General features: G+C 39.4%; 1 protein-coding gene across 10 annotated transcripts in view; it reads right to left on the reverse strand.

The window, feature by feature from the left end:
• Window positions 1-25,441, reverse strand: part of SYTL5 (synaptotagmin like 5) — a 138,214-nt gene that overhangs the window by 37,124 nt on the left and 75,649 nt on the right. For 6 of the 10 annotated variants that reach the window (XM_075196445.1, XM_075196438.1, XM_075196443.1 and 3 more), the window contains exons 3-10: window positions 20,764-20,979; window positions 16,536-16,651; window positions 12,767-12,860; window positions 7,232-7,348; window positions 6,399-6,515; window positions 3,354-3,467; window positions 1,320-1,469; window positions 811-985 (exon numbers count right to left, since the gene is read on the reverse strand). In XM_075196445.1, coding sequence (XP_075052546.1) covers window positions 811-985; window positions 1,320-1,469; window positions 3,354-3,467; window positions 6,399-6,515; window positions 7,232-7,348; window positions 12,767-12,860; window positions 16,536-16,651; window positions 20,764-20,979 — 1,099 coding nt within the window. The remainder of the gene's footprint in view (window positions 1-810; window positions 986-1,319; window positions 1,470-3,353; window positions 3,468-6,398; window positions 6,516-7,231; window positions 7,349-12,766; window positions 12,861-16,535; window positions 16,652-20,763; window positions 20,980-25,441) is intronic. The other 4 variants (XM_075196444.1, XM_075196446.1, XM_075196447.1 and 1 more) reach the window with 4 other exon arrangements.

Below are 25,441 nucleotides of genomic sequence, written 5' to 3' on the forward strand. Positions count from 1 at the left end.
CACTGGTTGCAAATCTGACTCGGTGACATAACTGTCATGGATGTAAAAGGTTACTAATCGCTGTACTTGCCCACTAGTAGTGGTATATTGAGTGGCAATTATTATTAAATTGAATGTAGATGACATAACGCCAAAGGACAGGTAGACCAAGTAGACATGGAGGGTGGGCTGAAGATGTGCGTTAGGAAGTCAGAAAAGAGCCCTAAGCTTAATGTTAAGAGAGCTCTGGCCATGGATTGGAGGGTGGAAATAGTACACAGGGGAGCTACTGCTTATCAAAATGTTATCCTTCATATTCTGGATAAAACTATTTGCCCAGTGCAATTTTGCATTATTATTATTACTCAGCGGAGTCAGCTCTAGAGGTGCTTGAGCACAGTATTTGAACTGCTGCTGCTTCTAAACATTTCTATACATGGCATCTTTCAGTAATGTAGTGTAGAGGGGTACAGTGAGTACCCCCAATCATTTTAAAATGTTAGCTCTTATGCCATAACTTGTTGTAATTAAAACAAATGAACAGTATCTAGGTTGTCTCATTAATGACAAATCAAAACATGTGTAAGGATGCTCTGCAAAACAACAACAACAAAAGTAGTTGCATCCGGTTGTTTTGGGCCAGTTCCCAAAAACAGAATTTTTGTGTCCGTGAATGTACATAGCAGGCGGTCTAATAGGTGCATTGACACATTTACACTTTTCTAAATGACCCTAAACAATTTAAAAACATCAAATGTTTCATGTTCATACGTCTTACAATAATAATGAGTGATTCTATAGCCAGTTTCTCTAATATAATGCAACACTCACTGTACTGCTGTAGCTCGAAGAAACACTGCCTTTACTTGGGTTTGGTGAAGCTCGGTGCACTATTGCACTTGTGCTGGTCTTGGACGTGTTGCTTTGAATGGCACTTTGTGCTGAGTTGACACTGCCTGTAGATTTACCTCCCAAACCACTTACGTCCAAGGAAAGGACACTTCCACTAGAGTGGCACAAATAAAAAAAATAATAATCATATAATTAATATTGACATACAGCTTTCTTGAACAACATTGAAATCTACATATCTATTATATATTACATATAAAGCAATTATTATTTGTTATGCTTGCAGACAAGTGCCTACTGACCCTGCAATTCTGCTACACTGGCATATGTGTTCTTTTCACAAACTTGGATCCAGCAAACAAACAATGAAACAATTCTGATATGGGCATTTTGTGAGCTCTCACAATCTTCCACATTGACAAATGAAAGTAAAAAAAAATGTTTGATGCTAGTAATTACAAGTGATCCTGAATTGGTTGCACTATTACCGAACAGAAGATGGTGAGCTGCGCTTGGATTCGGAGCGAGAGTCGATTTGAAAGCTTGTTTGACTAATCGCATCAACAGTATCCTGGCCGGTGTTTAAAAAGTCTGCTTTAGAATCTTCAGGGAGACTATAAATTTCCATTTTAGATCTCCTGCAAAACAAATGTGTATAAGTCACAAAGAGGCAGAACAGTTCAAACACAACTGCCCCATACAATGCACCGATTTGAATGACATTTGAGGAATGTTATATATTACACAGTAGACAACGTACTGTACAGCAGCTGAAAATGAAATGACTTCTAACAAATTTTGGTGCTTTGCATGTAGAGAACAGTGTAGTGCAATTCAAATTCAGTTTGGTGCTGCATATTTCCAGCCTGTATAACAAGAATTTATACTTAACTGCAAACAGAGCATATAACATGACCTATATCACTATGTAGCCACATTTATTTCTTGGGAAAGTGCATGTGTAAAATCTTTCCATCCACATTTAGCAATGTGACAAGTGGCAATGCTGATATTACTTGAAGGAGGAGGATGTTAGAGACCATTTGGAGACTGACAATGTTAAAAACTAATTAATAAAAAGGACAAAAAAGTTAAATATATTATGATATTAGAGTGGCTGGTGATTAACTGTATGTGTGGAACAATTAACGTAACTTTTAAAGAAGAGTTCCTTAGAATATCTCATAGTTAACTGTAATTTATTCCAGGCCACATATATGGTTATCACACAGCTCTATAAAGTGTATGATAAGGTACTTGATGACAGAGACTAATTCCACTCCACTCCACAGCAGAAATTCAGTTTTGTGGAATTCCATAAATTAAACATAAATGCAAGTTATCATTTACCCACAATCCATCCAATCATGTGGGGCTACTGATGTCTGCTGTAGTCACAGGAGACTGTCCTCACTCCTGCCAGCAGTGGACCTCATTTATGAAGCACATTGGGTGGACAATCAAAGTGCACCAGTGTATAATCAGTGTGCCTCAAGTTGCATGCCTACTTTATGGAACATATAGGTGGTTTAAGCATCATAGTAAATTAGATTTATAATAAATAATGTGAATAGGCAGAGAAATAAAGGGGTTGCCTAGTTTTGGACAACCCTTCCTCAATATAACTACACCCCAGTACAGCAAACTGATAGATCCCCTGGGGTTCCCACTCTGTTATCGAAGCCAAATGCTGAATTCCACCACAGTCTGCCCATTTTCCCTGCGGAAAACACAAGCACTAAAATCCATACATCGCTTTTCAATGGATTACAGAGCAATGCATGTACTGAATCCTCCACAGCTATGATGTTATATTTAATAGGACAACTGTTTTAAGCAACCTTGTAGACTAATTCTTTATATTTGACTGAAAACATATAGAAGAAACAAATAAAGCATACCTAAATTAAAAAAGGCAGACACAAAAGAGTCTAATTCATTGTATGGAGTTTAGCAATACTAAATGTATTTCAAGAAGAATTATTTTTGTTATTTTTTCTAACTAAACAAAACTTCACTAAACTTCCAATAAACTACCTATTAAAAGCCACTTACCCTTTAATGGGTACAAAAGACAATAGCTTCTACCCAGCTAGATAACGATGCTGCATACAATTTCAAACATCTTAAACTCTACCATGTACTGCAAACTGTTCTTATAATTTCAAAATACATTTTGTGTCTAATTGCGTTTAATTGCTCGTCAAGTACAATGAATGGAACAAATAACCAGACAACTGCAACACTGTTCACATACTTGGTACTGTGAATAATTAAAAAATGCAGTTTAAAGTTACCATCCAGAAATGTGTTTCACTTTAAGCATAAAGTACTGTATAATTTAAATTTTGTTATAGATTACAGAAAATTACATGAGGATTAAAGACAACTTATGCATACAAGTATGGGTCTACCCTATTACTCTAATCCTTTTCTCATGTTAGCTTAAAATCTGTCATCTGGGAACTAGAACAAACGATCGAGAAATATTGACTAAGAAAAAGGATCACTGAACTATTCACCTGTCAGAGTGCGGGATCGATGTGATACTTCTCAAGCTCTGAGTATCATTGTTTGAATGAATACTTATCATGTCTTCTTGACTTTTTTTCTGTTTCCCAACCCTTTTTTCAAGACTACAAATAAAAATGCAACCCTCTGAAATCAATTAGTGCAATCAATGACTGACAATATCAAGTATAAATATTAGCTTTATATTGCATATAAATTGTTTTCCATATATAAATGCATTTGAATTTATTTGTGTCTATACCAGTGATGGCCATAAGATAAGTAAGTGTTACAAGCTAAAACAAATCTGACAATATGATTTCTGGATGATCAGATATTCCACCAGCTTTTGAGAGTTAAGTGAAAGGCTGGCAGAGGCATAATGCAATTGTGTTGTGCTTGTTGCTTTTAATGTGCCCCATGATAGGAATTGTCAGTTCACATGTGTAAGTGGGACCAAAAATAAACAACTTTGTAGCACAGTTGTGCAAAACAGGTCCAGTCTAAAAAATATTTACCTTGATTTAATGAGGAATTATGCTCTTTCCCATTGGGAAGGAGACAAACCATGTGGGGTAGACTGAACACCTATCTGCGTGACCTCCCTGTGTTGTGTAGAAGAGGTCGCGTGATGTGGAAGTTGGTTTATCCGGGAAAAGAATAAGATCAATTTCAGTCTGTTTAATAACCCACCAAGCTTCATTCAGCATCCCAGCTCTTGTTCAATCATCCGATATTAGCCGGGGAAAACTCATCTAGGCACATAGCCTATAATAAGTGCTATAATAAGTGCTACAGCAGGTAGAGCAGTAGAGAAAAGGACCAGCAAGGAATAAAGCAGAAAGGAGACAAACTTTCACAGATACTTTCCCCATCAGTAGCTACAATTGATATTCCACTACCTTATGTATCCAGTGTTCCCCACACCTCTTAGATTGTAAACTCGTTTGGGCAGGGCCAAATTGACCTACTCTTTCATGTCTTTGTATGTCATTTGTAGTGTCATAATCCCCATCAATGTACAGCGCTATATAATATGTCAGCACTTTATAAATAAAAGATAATAATAAACAAGCCGGTGAAGACTCAGAGGTCTGCACGCGGCCCTAGGGCCACCTGTTACTCATCACTGGTCTAGACATTGCAAAACTAAGATTGCACATTGCTGGTGACTTATCGGTATAATACTTAACATATCACTTAATTTAAGTAGTTATGTTATTATATAACGGTCAGTCACAACATTAAAATCACCTGCCTAATATTGTGTAGGTCCCCCTTGTGCTGACCAAAACAGCTCTGACCCGTCGATGCATGGACTCCACAAGACTTCTGAAGGTGTCCAGTGGTATCTGGCACCAAGACGTAAGCAGCAGATGCTTTAAGTTGCTAGGTGGGGCCTCCATGGCTCTGACTACTTTTTCCAGCACATCCCTCAGATGCTTTATTGGACTGAAATTTGGAGGCCAAGTCAACACCTTGAACTCTATGTCATGGTCCTCAAACCATTACTGAACAATGCTTGCAGTGTGTCAGGGCGCACTATCCTGCTGAAAGAGGCCACTGCCATCAGGGAATACCGTTGCCATTAAGGTATCTTAACAATGTTTAGGTAGGTGCTATGTGTTAAAATAACATCCACATGAGTGCCAGGACCCAAGGTTTCCCAGCAGGACATTGCCCAGAGCATCGAATTGCCTGCATCGGCTTGCCTTCTTCACATAGAGCATCCTGGTGCAATCACTTCACCAGTTAAACGATTCACATGTACCTGGCCATCCACATAATATAAAATAAAACACAATTTATCAGACCAGGCCACCTTGTGCCATTGCTCCATGGTCCAGTACTGGCACTTACATGTCCATTGTAGGTGCTTTTGACGGTGGACCGGGGTCAGCATGGAAATTTTGACCAGTCTGCGGCTACACAGCCCCACACGCCGAAAACTGCAATGCACTGTGTGCTTTGACAACTTTCTATCATAGCTAGCATTAACATTATCAGCAATTTGTGCTACAGCAGCTCTTCTGTGGGACTGGACCAGACAGGGTAGCCTTCGCTTCCCACATACAACCATGAGCCTTGGTTCACCAGTTGTCCTTCCTTGGACTACAATTGATAGGCACTAACCACAGCATACCAGGAGCACCCCATAAGACCTGCCGTTTTGGAGATGTTCTGACCCAGTTGTCTAGCCATCACAATTTGGCCATTTTTCCTGCATCCAATATATCAGCTTCAAGAACTGACTGTTCACTTGCTACCTAATATATCCCACTCCTTGATAGGTGCCATTGTAACAAAATAATCAATGTTATTCACTTCACTTATAAGTGGTTTTAATGTTGTGGCTGATTGGTGTATATTCGTACATTTAGTAAAGGTAACAAGTTATAGTACACTTGGGCTTTTGTGTTGCATGCCTTCACATTAAATTAATATCCCCAATAACCCACCACCGTTAAGGAAGGTAGTACTACTCCACATTCCTAATAAGCAACCGGTAACTCCCATCCACTATACTTTGTCAACGCAACATTTCAATACAGAATAGAGTTTGTTGAACCACATGTACAGCAAGTTTGTGTATACTTTCACATGTGTTTATATGCGTAGAATGCAGCACAACAATAAGGAAAGTTGTGCACCACTGCAATTTATCTTTACTATCTCCAAAAAACAGGCACCAGTCTCAAAGTTTTTGTACCATGGTTATATAGATCCTGTTAGCCTTGGTCTACAGCATTAATTAATCCATCTCAATCTGCCATAAGTGTGAGAGAAGCTTGAGAACCCATATTATCCATGATGTCTTCAATTTGGGAATTCTTGTCAGTATTTATTTATTGGTATTCAAAATTTTAACCTATTATTCATTTATGGTGGAAGAATCATGAATAATTTGAATGGCTTATATTTGTGGATACTTTGAGACTTTAACATTTATACCATATAACCCAATAAAAAACTAAACCCATTTAATCCCTCACTAATACGCATACATGTGGTATTATTAGGAACTTCTGGAAATCCCCCCAGTGTTGAATTCTCACCCATCAGAACGAAACATTGATCGATTACTTCGCAGACTCTGGGTATCGTAATTTGAACAAATGCTTTTACCATCTTCTCCTTTCCCAGGATGCTGCCCGTTTTTTTTGTCAGTTGTACTGTAAAAAATGACTTAATAAGCAAACAGAATAGGGAGCATCTGGCTTTGAGCAATATTTGAATTCTAGGGTACTTGGATTGCAATAAATTTATGATGCTATGATATATCAGTATGTGTGCAGCTTTGTAAGTGGCCATGCCATGCTTCTCTCCAAACACTTAAATGTGTACTAGTTCAGAGAGAATTCCTATTAACATTTTCACACAAAATGCAGTAAAGAGGTGATTCTTAATGTTTTAGTGCCATAGTTATAAAATAGCCTTGGTCTACAGCGGTTCCTGGCCAACCTGTGGCTCTCCATGTGTTGTGAGACTACAAGCCCCAGAATGCTTTACCAGTAGACAGCTGACAGGGCATGCAGGGACTTGTAGCTTCACAACACCTAGAGAGCCACAGGTTGGCCAGGCCTTGGTCTACAGCATGAGTTAATCTGTCTCCATCACCTACTAGCATGAGGACAGCTTGAGAGCCTGCATTATCTATGTCTTCAATGTTGGAATTCTTGACAGTATTACAATTTTAACCTAATTCCTTGTTCATAATTCAAAAATGATGAATTATTTCAATGACAGACATTTCTGGATACTTTGAGATACGCTAACATTTATACCATAGCATTCGTCAGAAAACCAGATCCTTTCAGTTTCCCACTACTGTGCATATATGTGTAATTTTTAGGAAATTCTGGAAATCCCCCCAATTTTTAAGTCTCACCCATTAGAACGAGGCATTGATCTAATACTTCGCAGACTCTGGGTATCGTAATTTGAACGGATGCTTTTACCATCTTCCCCTTTTCCAGGATGCAGATCAGTTTTTTTGTCAGGAGTACTAGAAAAATCCCAAAATAAAATGAGCCATTTGACAGAATAATACTATGCTTTGAGTAATATTGAGCTATATTTGAAAACTAAGGCACTTGGTAGAATGCATTTCAAGAATGTTTTTATGCAAATAGGTGCTGCAATGAGGAAGGAACAGATACATATAATTTAGATAAAACTTAGTAGATGCTACAAATAGGCTGATTCTACCTCTTGGGTCAGAAGTTGAATAGCAGAATCATCGTTCAGTTTGAAGACACATGTGGCTGAACACATCGGATAAGATTGAATGTTTGTTTCTTTGGCAAAAGAGTGTTAGAACTGTCTTCATTTCTGAATTAGGCCTGCAGTACCTCTGTGCTACCAGAGATGCTTCTGTTATACCTGGACAGTTTCTCCATGCCTACAAAGGGTTAAACCCTCATCATCTGAGCTGGATCGTGAATACCTATGTCTGGCCTTTATAAGATTGCCTTTTCCTACAGCCTGATGCCAGTTTGTTTTGTCCCTGCTGCTGGTCTCTCTCTGATACTCCTGTGATCTGGTCCTGATTTTCTGACTCCCGTTTGTTCCAAGGTTTGCATTTTTGCTTGTGACGCAGACCCTGGCTTCATTTGACCTTGCTCCTGTTTATTACCTAGTATGGTTTGTGGATCTTCCGGATTCTGACCCCGGCTTGCCTAACCTTCTTCCTGTCTGATGCTGTACCTGCAGTTAAACTGTCATACCTGATATCCAGCATCACCAGCTAAACCTGGTTATCCTGACGAACCTGTACCTGCAGTTAAACTGTCGTGCCTGGTCTCCAGCTCCTCTGCCAATCCTGGTAACTCTGCTATCCTGTGTCTTCAGTACAGTTTTTATGTTTAACCATTCACTGCATCTAGTTATATATGTGAGATCCTTGTTTGCAATAAAAAAAATCAAGTATAATCACTCTCTGAGAAACTCATACTGTGAACTCTAACAGGAGCTGAATCACTTTTGGCTTCATTGAGACCAGTTAGAATGGCAAGAGACATGGGCCTATAGCAGTTATTTTCCAACTTTAATTCTAATAAGATCATTATATGACATAGCGATTATTTTGGGACCACACACAAAGCAATGTTTGGACCAATTGTTGAATAAAGGGCCTGATTATCCAAAAGTCTGACTAGGCTGCAGACTAGGGTGTGACAAATTTTTGGTGGTGTAAAATTTGGACAGGGAGAAGTACAGACTGAAACTCATTATAAAATATAAGAGAATACTTGATTTCCAAAGTAAAAAGAAAAGATGAAAGAAAAATGTAGCAAAGTTTGAATCTTAACGTAGTCCCATGGTAAAGGCTGAAGACAATGAGTCATCCTTGGGCGGGTGGTTGAGGATAAGCCTCAGTAGCGCTTGTTTATGCGGCCGTTCTGCTATACACTTCTGACTTTACTAAAAACAAAATGATTGCTAAACATGTTGGTGACCCTTTTAAAAGGCCAAATGGAACGGTGTTTCAAAAAACATGGGAAAGTAAACAATGGTGGCGGGGTGTAAAGAAAACCGAATTTAAAATTAAGGCGGAGTTTAGTTTTACCTACCATGTATTAGGCTGGCGTGGAAGGCGAGGGCCGCCAAGAGTGCATTAGCCTAGGGCGGTCTGAACTCTTTATCAGGCCCTGGCTGAATACAAGCAAGGATATTGAAGTAGCAGTGAAGCCCCTTTCATTTGGCTAGTATTAAAAGCTACATTAAACTGTGAATACAATCAGTAAAGGGGCCATTCTGTTAGTGTAAGGGCAAGTACAGTTTTTCCCTCTATTCCCTGTGCTTGCACCACTAGCATTAATGCATTATGGACAAATGTAAATTATAGACCATGGTAATGATTAAAATGCATGCAGGCTGCCCCCACCCCCTTTAGTGAAGCTTCTGATTCATTCCTGTACCCACTCCAGGGGTATATCAGCAGGGCCTGATCAACCACTAGGCTGACCAGGCTGCAGCCTGGGGCGCTGGGTCCCGGGGGGCGCGGCACTGTGGGTATTTTATTTATTTATTTTTTTAAAAAAAATTATTTTTTTTATTTAATTTTTTTTTTCTTCATTCATTTTTTTTTTCGGGATGGGGGAGGGGGGGTGTTGCCGCTGGGGATCCCCGGGGGGGGGGGGGGGGGTTCGCCGCGGGGGGGTGGAGGGCTCGAAGATCAAAAGCATTGGTGGTCAGTGGTTAGCAACACACAGCCAATCGCCAGGCTGCCTGTTGCTGTGCAGCAGACAGGAAGCAGGACGTCTTCACTTCCTATCTGCTGATCTGAGGAGAGGAGCGACGCTGGCACAACTACAGGTAAGTGAAGGGGGAACTGCCCTGCATATCTATAGGGAGGGGGGGAACTGCCCTGCATATCTATAGGGAGGGGGGGGGAACTGCCCTGCATATCTATAGGGAGGGGGGGGGGACTGCCCTGCATATCTATAGGGAGGGGGGGGAACTGCCCTGCATATCTATAGGGAGGGGGGGGAAACTGCCCTGCATATCTATAGGGAGGGGGGGAACTGCCCTGCATATCTATAGGGAGGGGGGGGGAACTGCCCTGCATATCTATAGGGAGGGGGGGGGGAACTGCCCTGCATATCTATAAGGAGGGGGGGAACTGCCCTGCATATCTATAGGGAGGGGGAGAACTGCCCTGCATATCTATAGGGAGGGGGGGGAACTGACCTGCATATCTATAAGGAGGGGGGAACTGCCCTGCATATCTATAGGGAGGGGGAGAACTGCCCTGCATATCTATAGGGAGGGGGAACTGCCCTGCATATCTATAGGAAGGGGGGGGGGGAACTACCCTGCATATTTATAGGGAGGGGGGGAACTGCCCTGCATATCTATAGGGAGGGGGGGGAACTGCCCTGCATATCTTTAGGGAGGGGGGAACTGCCCTGCATATCTATAGGGAGGGGGGGAACTGCCCTGCATATCTATAGGGAGGGGGGGAACTGCCCTGCATATCTATAGGGAGGGGGGGGGGAACTGCCCTGCATATCTATAAGGAGGGGGAGAACTGCCCTGCATATCTATAGGGAGGGGGAGAACTGCCCTGCATATCTATAGGGAGGGGGAACTGCCCTGCATATCTATAGGAAGGGGGGGGGAACTACCCTCCATATCTATAGGGAGGGGGGAACTACCCTGCATATCTATAGGGAGGGGGGGACTACCCTGCATATCTATAGGGAGGGAGAGGGGGGACTGTCATGCATATGTATAGGGAGGGAGAGGGGGACTGTCATACAAATCTATAGGGTGGGAGGGGGGGGGGCTGCCATGAAAATCTATAGGGAGGTAGAGAGGTTGATATGTATGAAGGAGGGCAGAGGAGGGGGGCTGATATATGTGACTGGGGGAGTTTTGATGTGACGGGGGGGGGATAGCTAGCTAGCAGAGTGGAGGTAAGGAAAATAGCTGCAAGGGGGATGGATGCAGGGTGGGAGGTAAAGAAAATGGCTGCAGCAGGGGTTAAGGAAAATGGCTGTGCGGGGGGGGGATGTGGTTAAGGAAAATGGCTGCAGGGGGTATTTAAAAAATAGAGCAGCTTTGGGGGGCAGAATCTCATGATTGTGTGGTGGTCACATGGGTGGTCTCAGCAATCACTAGAATACTAAATATTAGTGAGATGGGACTGGTAGAGGTTTGTATTTGATTGACAACAAATATTCAGATATTGCTTATATATGCCTGTCCAATGGGGTACTTTTAGCTGGCCATAATGGAGTGTTTTGTTTTAACTAAAGGGCCTAATCATTCAGGGTTTGCATTATAATACATTTTTGCATTTTCAAAAAAGGACGCCAACTTTCCAGAAGCCAGCGAGAGGATAACAAAGTTGCAAGAGAGAAGAGCAAGGACAGGTAAGAGACAATGGCACAATCTGTCTAAATTTGAATGCTGGAGAATACACCTGAACATTCATATTCAGGAGTGTTCCTATACACCTATATATTCGGAGGAGGGGGGGGGGGGGGTGGGCGCTGCGGCCGTATTAGCCTAGGGCGGCCAGAACCCTTAATCAGGCCCTGTATATCAGCTTGGAATCAGCTTCTTCTGACTGCACCTGACCATGGTAATTGCAAGCTCAATTACAATGGGAATTGGACCTCTCTTTAAGATTTGGCCCTCAACACCTAGGCTTTGAGGAGGGAGTGTGTGGAAGCCGGCTCCCTCTTCTACATCTTTTGGATGTGCCCCAAAATCAGACTAATATGGGATGAAATGTTTGGGCTAATCCGATAAGTTACCTCCACTGCCAACAAGCCTCAACCTTCTTTGGCTCTTCTCCAATTATACCCTCCTGATTTTCCAGCACATCACAGAAATGTTGCTGGCCATATCTTAAAAGACGCTAGAGCTGCTACTGCTCAACATTGGCTCCTCCACCTCTCTCCAAAATAATGTTGAAAATTCAGCACAGCTACATTATGAAAACTATTGGTTTCAAGTATTCCACTTCGGTAACATCCTCCCTGATGAAATGGTTCTCCTAGTCTGATTATTACGCCACCCACCTGTTTCTGGTCTCGCCCTCTGGGTCTAGATAGGGTTCGCACTCTACTCCTTTGGTCAATTATACAGTAGTCCCCTTTTAGCCCCTTCCTAGGGATGAACCAGGTGAAGCTCTCCCCCACCCCTTCACCCCTCCCCACACACCTACTTCCACTAAGTTGTTATTTACCCCTATCTCCTTTAGTTTTTGTCTTTGTCATCTTTAACTATGTTTATGTTTATTGCAAATACCATTATTCACCTGTTATTTGAGCTGTAACAGTCTTTATTATTTTTTTGTTTGGAAAATTCAATAAACACTTTTTGAGTTAAAACAAAATGCATGTAGGCTGGATATGAAATAAACCATTAATGCCAGACAGGGATCCAGTAGTAACAGAACTGCTAATTATGACTGTCTCGATTGTAACATTGTAAAGTATCATTGTTATGAATCATATTTCATGTTTCCAATATTATTCATGAAATTGTTTATGAAAATGTTTAGCATTTAGTTATTTTATACAGATAGTACTGCAGTAGTACTGATGCTTGATTTGGTATATTAGCAAGTCATATTTTTCCAGCTGATTAATGTTAAATTCAGGTAAGCACCAACAGCAACGCTGTTTAGCTAAAACAATTTTACTTATATTTAATTTGCCACTGGTACTAAACCTGAGCTACCACCTAGTAAATGTAGCAGCTTCCGGGCTCTGGCTAGGGGCACGGTAGTAACATTTTTAATATTGTGGAGCTTTATTGGCAAGTTTACATAAACGAAAAAACTGTATGAAAATAATATATTATTAATTGTATACTATAACCTATGAGCAAACTGTAAACCTGTTACAACCATCACAAAAAAGAAAAAGGCAAAAGATGAATATATTAAACTAGGTATGAGACTTACCGTTTTCCGCTGCTCTCAGCATTTTCCGCAGGCACTGGGGTATTTTCTTTTATACCAATACTGGATTTTCCGCCTTCCCCTATTTTAGAGGACACTATAGAATCACAAAAACATTAAACAGTTTGCATTTCTGACCCTGCACTGCTGAATAATCATCAAGGTTGTGTAAAGATGAAAAGTCAGTGCTTTGGCAGATTATGTATTAATTCTAAGGACAATGTCTTGACACTGGCAGCTGCTAATGGCCTGTTGTTATAGAAAACCTGTGATTTACTAATCAGAACTTTTTAATCTACGACAGTAGCCATCTCCTTTTTAGGACCAGTGGTCTTTATTTTTACAGCCTAGGCTGCTATTATTCAGGGGCAACACATGAAACAGTTCCTGCAGCCTAAATGGCACTAACGTTGGCCACATGTGTAACAAATCCTGCTGCTATGTCCAGGCACTGAGCGACAGGGTCAGATTCCAATTTAGCCAAATTGACCAGATTCCTCCCCAAAGTGAAATGGCCAGATCGCGGGGCCCCTGTTAATAGGGTTAGCTGATGACTGCACACAAAAGACAGTGGTGGTTATCTGTCAAATCTGGATTTTCAGATTTACCTCAAAATAATCCATTTGATTTATAACAGATTATTCTCAGCCAAGATAACCATTTTGTGGCTGCACAAATACCCATTGGTATGCATTATTATCAGTGTAAGGATTTTACATCTCTATGTATCACTGTATCAGTGTACTGATATCTGTGCAACTGATGCACTGATCATCATCATCAACAGCTATTTATATAGCACGACTAATTCCGCAGTGCAGTACAGAGAACTCACTCACATCAGTCCCTGCCTCACTGGAGCTTACAGAGACTAACGTCAATTTAATAGCAGCCAATTAACCTACCAGTATGTTTTTGGAGTGTGGGAGGTAACCAGTGCACCCAAGGGAAAACCATGCAAACACGGGAGAACATACATACTCCTCACAGATAAGGCCACAGCTGGGAATCAAACTCATGGAAATGTCTAATTGTAGATAATTATAGTTCAATTTTTTTGTTTATAGTATAGCTCATCAGAACGAAAAACAAAACAACAAAATGTAGATATGTGGTAACACTGTTATACAATAGAAATCATCATGACTCTATAAACTACTATCTTACATTTCCTGTACCTCTATCACTATAAGGGACATTGAATTGTGCTCTTTAGGTTATAAGGATATTAAAAGTCACTGGAAGACTTTTAAATATATATATCTATATCTATCTATCTATCTATCTATATATATACAGTCAGCTCCATAAATATTGGGACATCGACACAATTCTCATATTTTGGGCTCTATACACCACCACAATGGATTTGAAATGAAACAAACAAAATGTGCTTTAACTGCAGACTTTCAGCTTTAATTTGAGGGAATTTACATCCAAATCAGGTGAACGGTGTAGGAATTACATCGGTTTTTATATGTGCCTCCCACTTTTTAAGGGACCAAAAGTAATGGGACAAACTAAACAATCCTACATCAAACTTTCACTTTTTAATACTTTGTTGCAAATCGTTTGCAGTCAATTACAGCCTGAAGTCTGGAACGCATAGACATCACCAGACGCTGGGTTTCATCCCTAGTGATGCTCTGCCAGGCCTCTACTGCAAATGTCTTCAGTTCCTGCTTGTTCTTGGGGCATTTTCCCTTCAATTTTGTCTTCTTCAAGTGAAATGCATGCTCAATCTGATTCAGGTCAGGTGATTGACTTGGGCATTGCATAACATTCTACTTGTTAGTCTTAAAAAACTCTTTGGTTGCTTTTGCAGTATGCTTCGTGTCATTGTCCATCTGCACTGTGAAGCCCCGTCCAATGAGTTCTGAAGCATTTGACTGAATATGAGCAGATAATATTGCCCGAAACACCTCAGAATTCATCCTGCTGCATTTGTCAGCAGTCACATCATCAATAAATACAAGGGAACCAGTTCCATTGGCAGCCATACATGGCCACGCCATGACACTACCACCACCATGCTTCACTGATGAGGTGGTATGTTTTGGATCATGAGCAGTTCCTTTCCTTCTCTATACTCTTCTCTTCCCATCACTCTGGTACAAGTTGATCTTTGTCTCATCTGTCCATAGGATGTTGTTCCAGAACTGTAATGGCTTTTTTAGATGTTGTTTGCCAAACTCTAATCTGGTCTTCCTGTTTTTGTGGCTCACAAATGGTTTACATCTTGTGGTGAACACTCTATATTCACTCTTGTGAAGACTTCTCTTGATTGTTGACTTTGACACATATACACCTACCTCCTGGAGAGTGATCTTGATTTGGCAAACTGTTGTGAAGGGTTTTTTTTCCCCAGGGAAAAAATTCTTCTGTCATCCACCACAGTTGTTTTCCGTGGTCTTCCGGGTCTAATGGTGTTGCGGAGCTCTCTGGTGCGTTCTTTCATTTTAAGAATGTTCCAAACAGTTGATTTGGCCACACCTAATGTTTTTGCTATCTCTCTGATGGGTTTATTTTGATTTTTCAGCCTAATGATGGCTTGCTTCACTGATAGTGACAGCTCTTTGGATCTCATATTGAGAGTCAAAAGTAACAGATTCCAAATGCAAATGTCACACCTAGAATCAACTCCAGACCTTTTACCTGCTTAATTGGTGATGAAATAACGAGTGAATAGCCCACAGATGTCCATGAAATAGCTTTGGAGATGATTGTCCCATTACTTCTGGGCCCTTAAAAAGTGTGAGGAACATATAGAAACCGTTGTAATTCCTACACCGTTCACCTGATTTGGATGTAAATTCCCTCAAATTAAAGCAGAAAGTCTGCAGTTAAAGTACATCTTGTCAGTTTCATTTCAAATCTATTGTGGTGGTGTATAGAGCCCAAAATATGACAATCGTGTCGATGTCCCAATATTTATGGACCTGTCTGTATATATATCTATATATATATATATATATATATATGTCTCAATAATACAGCACAGGGCACGGAACCCATGCCGACTCCTAATATCTTTACAATCTAAACAGTATTACAAAGGGTATGGTATCCTTTATAATGCTATAACTGAAATTTCTACATAATTCAAATAATATCAAGTCAACATTATATACTGGTTATAATGTTGGGGGAGTAAACTTTATTTTAAAAAAGTGACTGGAAAGTAGGAGGTTGTGGGAAGGTGAAGGAGGAAGTGGGAGGAAAAAAAAATATACAGTATATTTTTAAATTTTATTTTGCTCACTATTTTTAGATATGGTTAAAGACAAAAAGAATAATTTGTGCTTCCTTGATTCAATATTTTTTCAGTTACGAAAAAGCTTTGCCTGATTTGTGTTACATGACTCATTCCATCATGGAATTTGTGGGGCTGTTTAATAGGTAAAGATGTTTGCAATGTTATGTTGTAACAGAACCTGTTATGCTAAGAAAAGAATGCAAAGTGCACTGAGGAGAGATAATATGTAGTTTCTGTTAATAGAAGCTGATTTGTTCTTTGTTAACTGACATTTTCCACACATTTTGCAGATTTCCTGCTTGTGATGTGCAATTCAATAGATTGTGCAATTATATGTAAGGTAAAAATGCACCTGGATATGATAATCACCTCAGCAGCATATATTATGCCTATATTTTTGTGATCACGCCAGGGACATCGGAGTGCTGTATGTCTCTGGAAACCGACCCTAAGAATCCTGGTAAATTTAAACAAGAATTTAAAGTGTTGTCTGTGATTAATTAGACATACAAATACCTGGAGGCTTTCTCATAATAGATTTCCTGACCACTTCACTTCCTAGAATTGTAGAATTTTTGAAGCGCTTGGATCGTTCTTCAAAAAACCAGTCCCCCGTTGCTATTCTTATTTGCCTACAAGAACAGGTAATATACATGGTTTTTATTACTGTAGACTTATTATATTTTTTGTTCATATTGAAACATTTTGCAGTTAGTTTTTGTTTAAAATATAACTTTGCAGTAGGAAAATGGTTTTATATATTTATAAGTTGAGAGGATTACTCCATACCCAACATTCCCAAAGACTTCTACATATTTGGAGGTCCCTCCCCTTCAATCACTGTAATTTTTGTCATGCAGTTGTCTAAATATTCACTTGTATTGGGCGGCACTTCTGGGGCATCTTTTGGAGAGCTGTATGATTGGACGCACTTTCTTAAATGAAAGCCAGCTCATGAACGTGTTACCGACATGATTGTGTAGGTAGGGACCTATTAATATGAGAACTCCTGATGGGCAGTTGTTTGGAGTGTCTATGCACTCTTGTGGACATGTCACACTGGCAGGCAGCATCTAAGGCAGTGAGTCAACATAACTACAGGGATTCCGATCCAAGGAAACTCACAGGAGCCTTCCAAGTACTGATCTCATCAGGTTCTTCATCTTAGTTGCTTAATAACCGGATGAGCTTGTAGACTAATTCCAGGGAAGACAAGTACTTAACTGCCAAGGATTTTCTCACCATTATATTGGCACTTTTTGCACTGGTCACATTCCAATATTAATCTCAGTAATTTGTTTATACAGTACCCACACAAATGAAATATTCTTTAATTCAGAAGATTTTTCAGACAATACCATTAGTTTGCTTATACTTCCTCACACAGTAAATAAAATCTACCCAAAATAGCAAAAACAGTGCTTTTTTATCGAATTTGCAAGAAAGTGAATTAAAAACTACTGTGTGTATTTTCTTTTAAACACCACCAAAAAACAGGTTCCTACAAATAGGTATCCATAATAAAATCTGCATTTCAAACTGATAATACAATTTTTTCAGAATTTGCACGGACTTGAATGATAATAATAATACTAATATACAAGGCATTTTGAATAATACTGCCTCAAATGAGTGTACCCCTGAGTTTATTGAAACCAGTATGGGAGAGATCAATTCCCATCCCTGTACTTTTTAATGATTTTTGTAGTGTTATAGTAGTAGTGTTTTGGGTGTTATAGTCTGGTGATCACCAGACAAGAACTCTTAAGGAGCCACATCATTTGAAAGTAGGGACTAAGAACTAAGAACATATAATACAAGTGTGGTTTATGGTCACTAGGCTCTATTCTCTGCTGTGGTCTCACCCAGGGCCGCCCCTTACAATTTGATGACACGTCAAATTTTGATACTGGACCCACCTCTCCTCGAGAGATGAGTTTATTTCCTTCCAACACATCAAGTGAAAGAGCAATGGTATGTAATCTATTGGGCTGATGCAGAGTGAGTACTAAGCTGGTTTGTGTAGCGTATCTTGGGCTTGATTCATTAATGAACTTAAATTAAGAAGTTTCTTATTTAAGTCTCCTGGACAAAACCATGTTACAATGCAAGGGGTGAAAATTAGTTTTCTGTTTTGCACATAAGTTAAATACTGACTGTTTTTTCATGTAGCACACAAAAATACTTGTAGGCTTATTTGTACCTGAAATTTAAAGTTGATATTTGTGTGCTACATGAAAAATAAGAAACTTCTTAATTTAAGTTCCTTAATGAATGAGGCCCCTTATTTGAAATCGTTCTTCGCATGCCCAGAAAACACGCACCTGCATATGAGCCTATGGATATGTGCGTGATTCTGTCAGGCTAATAGAGAATGTGTTTGTTGTACATAAAACAGGTGGATAAAAACATGGGCACAATTGGGATGAAAGTGTCTGTGACATGTGTGTGGCATAAACCAGAAGCATATGGTAATGGTGTCGAGCTGCATGGATCTTAAGATGTGTGTGGATCAGCATATAAAAATATGCACTTTTTAAGTCTGACTTTTGTAAACCTAAATTACCTAATTTGAAACCAAGTCTGCAAGAGCTTCATTCAGATTTGTATCAAAGAGTAATGGTAGAAACTATCAAAGATTCAGAAATCCCTTGTTCTGTCCAGGCTCTGATTGTAGATGAAATGTGAATCACTGTGCATTTTACCTCCCAGTCACTTTAAAATTACTGTGACTACACTTATTTTACTGTGGCAGTTTTCTAACAGGTGGGAGGTATGCTTTGAACTGGGTATTCCCAGTCACTGTAGGACAGAAAATCATCTGCAGACTGTAGATGGAACTAAAATTTTGACTGTACTTTAAAAAACAAATTTATAGGAACTATATTATGTAGCAGAACTGCATATTGATGGGAAGGTGATCTTCTCACTTGAGAAATTACACTGCTGCACAGCAATCAGGGGCAAACACAGGATTTGTAGAGGGGGGTTTCCACACCATGCCACCAGTGGGCGTGACCAGAATGAATGGGGGGGTAGCTATAATATTAGACAGTGCTTGGCTGCTCTCCAACTCTTCCTATCCCCATAATATACATGGGCAATGCTGCGTGCACTACTGTTTTCAAGCACAGCTGTGTGAAGCGGGAGCAGGGTCCAGCCACCTCAATTATCCAGTGCCTAAGCCTTGGAGGGGGGGTTTCCATGCACTAGGACCCCCCCTCGGTTTGCCTATGGCACTCTGGCAGCCTCACAGCTGGAACATCACATGACCAGCACTGAAACATGGGGCTTAGGGAGCAGAATGAATGAATGCTGGCAGCATGTTTGAATTCTTCTGGGCCCCATAAGATTACAGTTACAGTGATAGCTGTGGATCCCTGTCATGAGGGACCCCCCAATGTGTCCCCCTATGGGCGACAATGTGATAGACCCTTCAGCTCTCCAGTACCGACATGAACACAAGTTACATTAAATCTATAAGTAAATCATAAAATACATATACAATAGACAGAAAATGTATTTAAAAACATTTAAATGCATAATTAGTGGTTTGGCATTGATTTTCTTAGATTTGGAAACACTTATTATAAACCAGCACTCACATTTATGGGTACGCATAAATAAACATACTTTAGGAGGTACTTGGCAAACATTTACCTTCACATTAAAAAAAAAAGCTTGCAACAAAACAAAAGGTCAATGGAAATTTTACTACATAAATATTCAAACTCTCATCTTTGAATTGCTTGACATGTTCTCTAGAGCATCTAAAATGTAGCTGAAAATAAAAAACTGGTAAGTAAATGAAACAAGTGCAATGACTGTTTGACATTTTGTGCCTTCTAAAACTGCTTAATCTGCAAACTCATCTTAGCATGGCAAATCAATATACACTTCTTTCTGTTCCACCAACTCTACAACATATTTTGTGGCTGCACATGTTTTCCTTCTGTATTGGGTGTAAAAGAGTACTGTACCCCGGCAAGTTGAAACTTCCTTTACGTTTGAAATTGGAGTCTAACTAAAGCTGGGTTCACACTACAGAATATGACTGCAGATGCGATTTTTGCAACGATTTTACCAGCAATTGAAAGACCTGGGGGTAAATGTATGAATCTCCAGATTTTTCATCTCCGGCGTGTTCAGCCTCTTCAGCGCTTAAATTTAAAGCGGCGCTGCATTGTAAAGGTAAACTTCCCTTTACAATGCAGCGCCGCTTTAAATTTAAGCGCTGAAGAGGCTGAACACGCCGGAGATGAAGAATCCGGAGATTCATACATTTACCCCCAGATGAGCATGCAGATTTACGTGTACATACCTACATGATTTACCTTCAGATCTGTGCTCTTCATCTCTCAACCATCTGCATAAAGGATTGTGACTCTGCACACTCTATACAGATCTACCGACACTGCTGAGTGCATACACACTTCTGCATTTGCCCAACACAGTCCCATCATTGATAGTGATTTTAAGTCAGTTATAAAATCAAATCAAACGATACGATGTGCTTTGGTATGATAAAACATGCTTGTGGCAGTGTACATATAATGCAATATCGGAGCTAACAGATGTTTATCGTGTGATTGACACAATATTTGGTTGAAAATCTGTAGTGTGTACCCATCTTAACAATGAACATCATGGGGACACATTTGCACTGGTTATTTAAGATGTAGTCATCTCACAGGTGAAATATATATACATCACAAGTGTACTTGCCCCTAGCCATTATACTTACGCATTCTTGGCACATATTATACATCTCCAGGCACCTTTAACGACTACACGACATGTTTTGCACACACGAAGCTGGCATGCATGACAAATATCTCCGCGATTGAAGATTAACCCCAAAGACTTCTGGCAACGAACACAGATTCTGGCACTATTCTGACGCAGCCGATGAATGTTGGCACCTTTCTTCTTGATTTCCATTAGTTCATTTTTTAATTTTCTAAAAATGATAAGATTGTGTATAAGAAGGCCTGATATTATTTTATTGCTTACATTTCAGTGATTGGTGCACTACAAATAGGAATTCAGTGGAGAATCTGTTTCATGTGACCAGTTTCTGAGTTGTTTATTAGGGATATGGATTAATTTAAATAAACACACACTTGACACTACTGTTTTTCTCCATAACACTATCTCACATCGTCACTGACAAAGTTACATTAATAAATAAACTTTCCCTCTTGCCTCAGTTACATGTTTATAAAACACATTTAATAAACAGTTACAGAAAGGTATTTCTATTTTCAGTGAATTTTCTTTTCTCTCAGTATCTATATATACACAACACTGTGCCATACCACTCACTAGCAAAACAAGAAATGATAGTGGCCGCATCCAGTCAGTAGAGACAGATATTGTAAAACTGAAGCACACCATTTATCTCTCTGCATTCCTAGATCAAGAACTTAAGCTTACTCCAATTGCACCACAATATACTTTTATCTGAATTTTTACAATAACAAACATGCATTTTACAAAATAATTTATACAATTATACATACATATTATACAATACATATTACGCTTCACACCAAACCACGATCGGCTCACTTTCCCTATTAAGTGACAATAGGTAGGGATCTAACCATAATGTCATGACTTCTTAACACATGGTAGTCATTTAATTAGCAAATTTTAGTTTTTTACAATGATGTTCTAAGGGCTCATGAATTTGGCTCCATTAATATTGTTATTGATCCAGTGCAGTAACCCCCACCGCACATGGTCGCAGGTCTGTACTGTAATCAGGTAATAGATAAAGCAGGTTACACAATGGAAAAGGTTGGGTCCATGGAAGTGGAGTTTAACATTGCAGATAATTAACGGAGCACAAGAGGGTTTCTATGCAGGGGCATTATAGATTTATTTTCCACGTAACAATAATTATTCTGTGCTTTCACTAAAAACATTCAGCAATTTATATTTAATAGGCATGTTTTATGCTGCTTTCACAGGTATTCAATATTGTTCCAGATGCCATAAAAAATAGTGTATGAAATACAACAATTATCATTTGCAAACCTGATGAATATTTAAGTAAATGAAAGAGATGTGTTGTGGTCCGGAGGAAAAAACATGTATGATATGATAGCTGTCTTCAGTAGCTACAAAGTGAAGCATAAATCTGCATGCACATCTTCTTCTATGGGCATGTTTGCATCTCTGTTCATATGTCCTGGGAATGATTTAGGTACAATGCTAACCTCATGCACACTGCATTGAAAATATAACAATATTAGGAAGATTTGGACTTGGTGGACACCATGGACATTTAAATGTTCTGGGTCTTTGTTCAGTAATCTAAAGACTAGGGGCCTGATTTATTAAGGATCTTAACTTGAGAAACTTCTTATTTCAGTCTCCTAGACAAAACCATGTTACAATGCAAGGGGTGCAAATTAGTATTTTGTTCTGCACATAAGTTAAATACTGACTGGTTTTTCATGTAGCACAAAAATATCAACTTTAAATTTCAGTGTACAAATAAGCTATCAAGTGTTTGTGTGCTACATGAAAAAACAGTCAGTATTTAACTTATGTGCAAAACAAAATACTAATTTGCACCCCTTGCATTGTAACATGGTTTTGTCCAGGAGACTGAAATAAGAAGTTTCTCAAGTTAAGATCCTTAATGAATCAGGCCCTAGTTTACATCTTTCCAATGTTATGCGCTTTTTACCTAATGTAAAAACATGTTGTAAGCAGTGTTCCCGTCTTGTTGTGCTGAAAAAATACAGTGACACAGGTATCAATAATACCAAGGCAACCAGCACTTTTCACAGTGCGGTTTCAGCAATTACAGCGGTCTTACCACACCACACGCACATATCAGCCAGAGTGATGTGATTTTGAATAAGCCTTAAGCTGCAGATATAACCTCTGAAACATTCCTTACAATCCAGGTGCTTAACTAGGACTAACCCTATGTACATATTCATACGTCAAGTACTGGTTGTTGGGGAAGTACCCAATTACCAATGGCTATTGTCACCTACCAACAGGACTTGATGTTTAGCACTCCTTCTTAAAGAGGCCTCAACATAGAAAACCTGTGCACAAGAAGCTCAAAAAGCTACTGACCAATTATATTTACCTGCAGGCATAAATTACAGGGCTTGTAACAGGCCACCTGCAGAGCAACTAAAAATAGTCCTGTTTGGCATGCAGGAAAACTCACATTGGCCAAACAAAACCAATTAGGACTGAGAGGGAGGTCAACTATTCAAACTCTCAAAAATAACAAAGCAATAGGACAGAATGTCTCTGTATTGTTATTTTTATTATGATTATGTTTAATATGACTGAACTTGTTATCTCTTATTCTACAGAAGATTCAAGTTCATTATAGGAATATTAGTGTGTAAAACTAAACAGAAGGAAAACACTAAAACTGTGGGATTATGTATAGATGATATTTTAAATAACACGTTTACTTTAAGTTTGACTGAATATTACATCTTTCTAAAGTCGAGCATATGTGACTCAGGAAGAGATAAATGGAACATGAGGACTGCCAGACTGAACATAAATTAAACATTAAACTCACAAATGCTGAAATACAGTGAATGTTATTATTTCAGTAGCTCATTTCACAGTTTCATTCCAGCAAAATGTCTCTGATCTGTGACTGGTAATTTTAAAGCCTTTGTTCAACAGCATAATGATCTGTCATTTTTAGCTGGAAACATTTTCTGAACAAATAATTTACATTCAGATAGCATTAATATCCCTACAGAAAACCACTTCACCTACTTTGTGAAAATTAGTAGCTGCCTAATTTTAATGTTTGCTGGGGCTGTGCTGCATATTTATATTCACTGGGAAGTTGTAAGGCTCCCAACAAGTTTATTAGTGGGAATTTGAAACTGTCCAGCAGGGAAGACCCAAAACCCCAGTGATTGTGATACCATCATTTCCAACAGTCCCCCTTATGACTTATATTCCTAGGTGTAAATGTATCAAAGTGCGATTTTGCAACTACAGCAATTTTCTCGGGAGAGTTGAAACTCGCCGATGTATGAAGCTGAGATTTCATGCAAAATCGCCAGAGTTGTGCTTCTGTCATATCGCTATTTGCAAAATCGCCAGAGATCAAACTCCCGACTGTTTGCCACTGCAGCTATACAGCTCTCAAATGTCTGAAACTGGGAGTTAGCAAACTCAGGAGAGTTTGCTTCAAAACACGCCAGATACAACACGCTGCTTGATACATCACACAAAATCGCCAGAGATGACCAGCGATTTTGAACATCAGTGTCAAAATCGCAGCTTGATACATTTCAGGTTTTTTTTTTCAAAACTCGCGGGTAAACCCGCGATTTTCCGCGATTTAAACACGCTGGCAAACTCGCACTTTGATACATTTACCCCCTAGTCTTTGTTTCTTTTTGTCCCTGTTTTGTTACTGGATTAGCTGGTTTCTCAGTACAGGTGTTCTGCCTGATAAATATTAATTTGTTTGGCCAAAAGAGTGCATCTCTGCATTAATCTAAAGAGAACATCTTTAGCTATATGGAATAGGAGGGAATATCATGTGACTTCAAAAAAATTAGCAGCATCCCTTTGACATAAATATATTGCTGTTAAAGCTCCCAATATGTTCTCATCAGATCATAATTGGTATGTGGCACAGGAGGAAAGTGAAAGTGGTGAATGGGCACTCTGGGGGAGTAATTCAGGTTTCATGTGTAGGCGGCACAGTACTGATATGGTCATGTTGCGTCAGAGTGCTGGCATAATAATGGATGGGGTCATGTTAGGGATGTACTTTTAGTTCCCTCACATTGGCACTGTGCAGCCAGAATAGTGACAGTTGGGATGTGTGTCCACAGTGAGTGAGCCTGATGTGTGATTAGGCTCCTCATCCACTGATGGTTGTGTGCCACAGTATATATATATATATATATATATATATATATATATATATATATATACGGCATTATGGGGCTGTGTAAGTTAGACAGTGTATAGCTATTTGACCTGAAGCATTATTATTTTTATCTTCTTCACAATACTGTCAAGTAATTTCCTATTGACATTTGACTGACACCCTCTGTCACTGTCCATATAAGAAATAAAGAACAGGCTTTTCCTCAATTTTCATTGCAACATTGTTAAAAAGTAATTTTAAAATTTATTCTCCCAGCCATCAGAAACAGCTTATAGCACATAACAGATAAAACATACCATGTCCCTGTGTATGAACCTACCCATCGGCATGCGTATTAATCATTGCTGCTACCTAGAACATTGCCCCAAGGGGATGCAAAGCAAACAGCTGTAGAAATACCTGTTTACAAATTTAGTTACGTACAGAATAAACTGTTTAAGTATTTCAGGTATTAGTTTATAAATACACAAGCTTTGCATTATTCTACAAGTGTGTGGTTGCCTTGATTTTC

The sequence above is a fragment of the Mixophyes fleayi genome, chromosome 2, assembly GCF_038048845.1.
Source record: "Mixophyes fleayi isolate aMixFle1 chromosome 2, aMixFle1.hap1, whole genome shotgun sequence".
Taxonomy (NCBI): Eukaryota; Metazoa; Chordata; class Amphibia; order Anura; family Limnodynastidae; genus Mixophyes; species Mixophyes fleayi.